This window comes from Octopus bimaculoides, chromosome 13, assembly GCF_046866305.1.
Source record: "Octopus bimaculoides isolate indiv1 chromosome 13, ASM4686630v1, whole genome shotgun sequence".
NCBI classification, from domain to species: domain Eukaryota; kingdom Metazoa; phylum Mollusca; class Cephalopoda; order Octopoda; family Octopodidae; genus Octopus; species Octopus bimaculoides.
The window spans coordinates 44,940,968-44,948,467 of NC_142940.1; the positions used below are offsets into that span (position 1 = coordinate 44,940,968).

The 7,500-nt window shown below is 35.0% G+C and overlaps 1 protein-coding gene across 9 annotated transcripts in view; it reads left to right on the forward strand.

Annotated features, from left to right (window-relative positions):
* The window catches only part of LOC106880554 (uncharacterized), a 96,041-nt gene that overhangs the window by 65,479 nt on the left and 23,062 nt on the right, over positions 1-7,500 (forward strand). For all 9 annotated transcript variants that reach the window (XM_089361692.1, XM_052972451.2, XM_089361694.1 and 6 more), the window contains exons 13-17: positions 1,852-1,987; positions 4,133-4,298; positions 4,449-4,564; positions 6,053-6,138; positions 6,403-6,569. In XM_089361692.1, the coding sequence (XP_089217818.1) occupies positions 1,852-1,987; positions 4,133-4,298; positions 4,449-4,564; positions 6,053-6,138; positions 6,403-6,569 (671 nt within the window). The remainder of the gene's footprint in view (positions 1-1,851; positions 1,988-4,132; positions 4,299-4,448; positions 4,565-6,052; positions 6,139-6,402; positions 6,570-7,500) is intronic.

The following is a 7,500-nucleotide window of genomic DNA, read 5'->3' on the forward strand; positions in this document are numbered from 1 at the left end:
AGCCGGGAGTCTATCAGCGACACCAGTGATTGTTCATTCTGTTTCCATATATCAATGACAGAATATTTCATCTTTGCATGTGGTTGGTTGTAAGCACAAGCTACTGACAATGCTCAATGAGGCAAAAATGCATATGTAGCATTCTTATTGGCCACTCTTAAGACAATTTTTATCTGCCATTGATATATATATTGTTTTTGAACAGTACACCATTAGCAATATTATATCCAGATGAATACTGCAGCAAATTTGCTTTTTCTTGGTGCATTTACATGAACCCTTTGGCGTTTAAATTGACCATATTTGGCCCCAAATTTTCTGCTTGTTTAATGTTCAAACTGGTCAAATCTGGCCTCCTACACCTATCCAACAATAATATTGTATCACATGACAGTGTGTTAGTAGAAACAGTGGAGTTTCAGAGAAAATGCTTTATAGTATTTAGTTGCTTCTGTATGGTACTAGTTTCAATTCCCATCAAGCTGTTGAGATAAAAATAATTCAAAACATTATAACCTTACAATTCTGTAAATGATAATAATATTTTATAAGCTTAAAGCTGATAAGTGATCACTGTGTCTTGACTTAAAGGTCATAGTTTTTAGATCACTAGAATGAGGCACAAAAAATAAAAAAGTGGGTGTAAAATATGATGATTCCATGTATGTATGTATATATATATATATATATATATATATATATATATACACACACACACACAACACCTAATAACCTATATCTTTTCTACCCCTCTGATGAGATTTTGCCAAATAAAATGATTTAATTATTGTAATTCAATCTTTTAACTAAATTGAAACAGCTGTAAGAGAATATATTGAATTTTTGCAGATGATAAATCATATTAATGCTACATTTCCATTTTCTAAATTTCCTTTTATATATATATATATATATATATAAGAATGTATGTATTCATGCATGTAAAGGTGCATGGGCTAATGGTGAGACTGTTGCACTTACAATCACTAGATTGTGGGTTCGATTCCCAAACTGGGTGGCACATTGTGTTCTTGAGCAAAGCACTTCAGTTCATGTTGCTCCAGTCCCACTTTCAATCAGGGAGAAATGTTGGCCTGCTCACCTAGCAGTGGGGTGGCATCATTTGAAGGTTAAAATGACGCAAAGTGCATTGGACACTGTATTCAATAGTCTAGTCAGACACATGATCACATGATATATATATGTATGTGTCTGTATATATATATATCATCATCATCATCATCACTGTTTAAAATCTCCTCTCCATGCAAGCATGGGTTGGATAGTTTGACATGGAGCTAGGTAGCAGAGAGTTGTCCAGACCCCAGCTGTCTATTATGACATGGTTTCTATGGCTGGATGCCATTCCTAATGCCAACCACTTAGCAGAGTGTGCTGGGTGCTTTTTACATGCCACTGGCATATGTGTGTGTGTGTGTGAGTGTGTGTGTGTGTGTGTGTGTGTGTGTGTGTGTGTATGTGTGTGTATGCATGTATGTATGTGTGTACATGTGTGTGTGTGTATGTATGTATGTATGTATGTATGTATGTTTGTATGCATGCATGTATGTATGTATATATAAAGACATATTTTTGACATCATAAGAATTTATAAACTTTTGAGAGAATATAAAATAATTCTTTCTTGGAATGTTGGATCTCGAAGCAGATAAAACTATAATTAATAACATGTAAATATTGAGTTAAAAATCCCTTTGGATAGAAAACATTGAAGGCTATCTATGGGATATGAACAAAACATCTCTCAAGATATCAAATGAATTTGTTACCTTTCCAATATATACTTCCTGTGAAAATAATCCTATTCTTATATTTCTTATATAATAACAGTATTGACATGAGCCTGAGAGCATTCTGGAGGTCTTTCCATGTTGGCAATAGGTGGCATAAAGGAAGAATTTTTGTCACTGGAGCAACGGGATTCTTGGGAGCATTTTTGATTCAGGAGCTTCTTTTAAACACAAAGGTATTAGTTGTAAAAATAATTCCATTTATTTTCTTTAGAATTATCTGCTTTTAATCTATCTTTTATCTTTTACTTGTTTCAGTCATTGGGTTGTGGGCATGCTGGGACATCATCTTGAAGGGTTTCGTCGAACAATTCAAACCCAATGCCTATATTTTTTTTATAAGTCTGGTACTTGTTCTATCAATCCCTTTTGCCAAAACTCCAAATTACAGAAATGTAAACTAACCAACACTGGTTATCAAGTAGTAGGGAGGGACAAACACAGATAGAAAGGTACACACACACACACACACATGTATGTATACATTCATACATGTGTATGTATATATATGTATGTATGTATCTCTCTTTCTTTCTCTCTCTCTCTCTCTCTCTCTCTCTCTCTATATATATATATATATATATATATATATATATATATATATGTATGTGTGTATATATATATGATATATATGTATGTGTGTGTGTGTGTATATATATATATATATATATATATATATATATATATATACATTAAATAAAACACTCACAAATAATGAAAATGTATAGATATTGCATTGAAAAATGTTGTTTATAAATTGTTTGTAAGTCAAATGCAGACATGGTTAACAACTTGCTATGCAACCATATGGTGTCAGAGTGAGTCCCAATGTGTTGTATCATGATCAGGTGTCTTTAAATGATTGACCGTTGACTGAACACTATTCAATTTTTTTTCTCCGTGTTTTTCTCCTTGTCTCCGTATTCTTTCTGTTGAAGAGCGTAGCTCGAAACGTCAAAGACTTTCCGTATTCCCGAGCGTCATACTAATATATACTTTTGTTATTTACACCACCTGTCCTCGTCTGTTGTTATTATTTGTATATTCTCCCATATATATATATATATATGTGTGTGTGTGTGTGTGTGTGTGTATGTATGTATGTATGTTTGTATGTATACATATATGTGTGTGTGTATATACACACACACAAACACATGTATACATATATATATATATATATATATATATATGTATGTGTTTATGTATGACAGGCTTCCATACAGTTTCTGTCAATCAAATTCACATGCAAGCTTTGGTCATTTTTGGACTATAGTTAAAGACACCTGCTCATGATACAACACATTGGGACTCACTCTGATACCATATGGTTGCATAGCAAGTTGTTAACCATGTCTGCATTTGACTTACAAACAATTTATAAACAACATTTTTCAATGCAATATCTATACATTTTCATTATTTGTGAGTGTTTTATTTAATTTTATTTGTCTCTAATGAAAGCAATTTCTAATTACGTTGATTAAATATAATTAGAAATTAAGTGAAGTGTTGAAGTAGAGAATAAAAAATCTATTGTTAGAAGTAAATAGAACAATGCTGAAACAAAAAGAAACTCGGCAAAAGAGAAAAAGATAGAAAGACAGTCATCAGTAAAAACCACAGCCAATATATATTGATTTCAAATTTCGCTACAAGGCCAGTAATTTGGAAGGAAGGAGTTACTTGATTACATTGACTCCAGTGCTTGACTGGTACTTATTTTATCAAACCCCTAAAGGATGAAAAGGAAAGTCAAAATCAGCAGAATTTCAACTCAGAATGTAAAGATGGACAAAACGCTGCAATGCCTTTTGCTCAGCCTGCTAATGATTCTGCTGGTTTGTTGCCTTACAGACAGTGTATATTAGATAGAGTTATTGGTGTTGACATGACAGTGTGGTTAAGAAGCTCATTTTGCAACCACATTGTTTCAGGTTCAGTCCCACTGCACAGCACCTTAGGCAGCATAGTAGCCCCATGCCAACCAATGCATTGTGAGAGAATTTAGTTGATGGAGACTGTGTAGAAACATGTCATGTGTATGTGGGGGGAATGTCTTTGTATCTATTCGTAGCCTCCTCCACTTTTTGATGATCAGTCTTGATTTTTGTATGTCCATTATAACTTCACTGTTCAACAAATGAGACTGATAGAATATGTACCAGATTTTAAAAAAAAAAACAAGAAAAAAAGTATTGGAATCAGTTTGTTCAACTAAACACTTCAAGGTGGTACCCCCAGCATGGCCGCAGTCCAGTGAGTGAAACAAGTAACAGATAAACGATATTGGTTTTAATTAAATTTATATTTACTTTTAGACATTCATTTACTGTCTTGTCCGAGAACAACCAAATATGGATAGTACGAAGCGACTGATGGATTCTTTAAAAAAATTTGGTGTTTTGCCTAAAGAAGCTTCCAAAGCAACAGAAAAACAGAAGAATGTTGCAAATTTAATGAAAAGCAGATTAGCAACTGTCAAAGGTAATTCTATTTCCTGCTGCTTCAGTTTTTTCTTTTATTATTATTAATGGCCTCATCATCGTGTTTTGAGTTCTATTTTCTTGTTTGCATCATCACCAAACAAATGTTATACAATGAATTTTTTTTTTTTTTTTTCATTTTAATATTCAGGTGATGTGGCCATCGCCAACATGGGAATGAATATGGATGACTACCTGCACATGTGTACCGAGATAGACTTTATCATTCATGCTGCAGCATTGGTAAACCTAGCCTACCCATACAATGTAAGTACCTATCTGAGAGGTTGAGAGGGATTTGAGGTTAAAGGGTATTAGATGTTTACTAACCACACACTATCATAAGTTCAAATCTAATTACTAATACTACTTCTGCTATAACTACCACTACTACTACTACTACTACTACTACTACTACTACTACTACTACAACCACCACTACCAACACCATCACCACCACCACTACCATGACTGTCACAATCCCTCCAAGCACCATTACTAGTACTACTTGTAGTTGTGGTGGTAGTGGTAGTGGTATTGCCTTTCATACGTTCAAAGCTAACAAAGTACCAGTCAAGTACTGGGCGGGTGGGAATGATCTCTCTCTCTCTCTCTCTCTCTCTCATCTGGAAGAAATCAGCCACGTAAAGAAAGAAATCAGATTTGTCAGTTTAAAAAATGCCCAAGTCATGTCATTTGTCTTGATGGTACTTCTGCAATCCCAACCCGCTCCCCACCATCATAGAGAAAGAGATAAACTTCCTGCAAGATGAAACCATGATGGATTTAAGGTGTTACACTTCACTTAACACCATAAATAGAACAGGCATGAACATCACAACTGCTTATTTACTCACCTTGAAAATGCAAGGCTTTTGTAACCTGCACATGAAAACAAGACCAAAAAACAATCAAGAATATTTAGTTTGGTCCTCTTTCACTTCCTGATTCCAGTTCCATCAGGGTATGTTTCATTTCAGGTGAATAAAATAAATATTGGTTCACCATTTGGCAAAAAGCCAGCAATTTTGTGGGAGGGGATAAGTTGGTTACATACATATATTATAATTCCACCGAGGTTGACTTTACCTTTCATCCCTTTCAGGCGCAACAAAGTAGGTACCAGTTGAGCACTTACCCCTCTACCAAATTAGCCTTGTGTCAAAGTTTGAAACCAATGTGTATACTATATAATCTGCATTTTGTTTTTTGTTGTATTTTTTTTTTACTTGCTGAATCCAGAGGAAGGGGCAGGCTCATGGCCTTTGCAAGTGTTCTAAGATTGGTGAGAATGATGTCATTAATGTTTCTTCTGAAACCATGGGGAATCGACACCCAAGGAAAGACACAAACAGAATGGAAGTTGCAGAAGATTGACATTCTGGGGAAGAAGAACTAGGTGTAGTGATTAGGGGGGAATCTGAGTTAGGCAGTTACTAAAAGGGGAATGGGAGGAGGAGAGACAAAAAGGAGAGACTTCCTGAGTGGAAATGGCATGAAGCCTAGAGAGCCAGAGGTTCAATCATGTGTTAGTGGTTGTTGGGCAGTCTGTTTGGTGGCCCTTATTTCATTCCCTTTCCTTCAATAATTCACCATGTACTTCATTACGAAATCAATATTGATGGCCATTAAACATAAATCTATAACAGGACTATATGATCTACCATATTTTGCCCCATGGGAATGGTAGGTAATTCATGCTATATTATGTACAAAAATTCTTAGGTTTGGTTCTTCCTATAAATTTCTTTTCAGGCTCTGGAAAGACCAAACGTACAAGGTACCCATAACATCATAGTGTTTGCCTTCACAGGTAAAGTGAAACCCCTGCATTACATCAGGTAAGAACTTTCTGATATTCTTTTGTATGAGATAATAATATAGCCTAAATTTGGCTTGTTTGTGCTCTGATTATTTTCTGCTGCATTTTAATTATAAAGTCGTTTTAATCCATCTGTATAAAATGCACATATATGCATGCATGTATGTATGTAAGTATGTATGTAGTACGTATGCACACGCACAAGTGCACACACATTCATATACCAATTTTAAAAAGTTCAGAAATCCACCCCTAAAATAATGTCATTGATCTTTCCTTCCAGTACTGATGCTGTGTTTCCCCATGGTCTACAGCAGTGTAGTGAGGACAGTGACATCACCATTTACCACAAACAGCTTACAGAAGGTTATTCACAGACAAAGTGGGTGGCTGAACAACTTGTACAGAAGGCTAAGAAAAGAGGGCTTCCTGTTGTGATCTACCGCCTAGGTAATAATAATAATAATGATAATGATAATAATAATAATCCTTTCTATTATAGGCACAAGGCCTGAAATTTTGAAGGGAGGGGGATAGTTGATTACATCGACCCAGTGCTCAACTGGTACTTATTTCATTGACCCCAAAAAGCTGAAAGGCAAAGTTGACCTCAGTGGAATTTGACCTCAGAACGTAAGGACGGAGAAAATGCTGCTAAGCATTTTGCCCGGCATGCTAACAATTCTGCCAGCTCATTGCCTTAATAATAATAATAATAATAATAATAATAATAATAATAATAATAATAATAATAATGTTATTATTAACAAGAGCACTCAGAGAGCACAAATCTCCACCAAGGCAACACCAACGTCCTCTCAATGATTAGCCAGAGATGATTTTTAAAATGAGAATATCTGAAATAAACTCAACTGCTCTCAAAAATGAGAATACTAAAAGTGAATCGACAATCCAGAATCCTTGTCTGGTATCGGATTGACCCCAAAATCTAATCAGTTTATGCCAGTCATGAAGCCAAACATCCCTGAAAGTTTCATCCGAATTCATCCAACAGTTCTTGAGATATCTTGTCTACAAACAAACAAACAAACACAACTGAAACAATAGCTCTGCCTTCGCTAAGGCAGAGGTAATAATAATAATAATAATTACCTATAAATACCTGGGGATAAACAAAGGAGATGGTATACAACATGCTACTATGAAGGAAAAAATAAGAAAGGGGTATTACAGGACAGTAAGACTCGTACTAAAAACTCAACTCAACTCCAAAAATTACATCGAAGCCATTAACACCCTGACACTTCCAATACAGTTTTAACATCATTAACTGGAATTTTACAGGGCTCCAATGACTGGACAAGAAGACAAGAAAACTACTGACATTTAAGAACATGCACCACCCAAAAGCAGATATTGA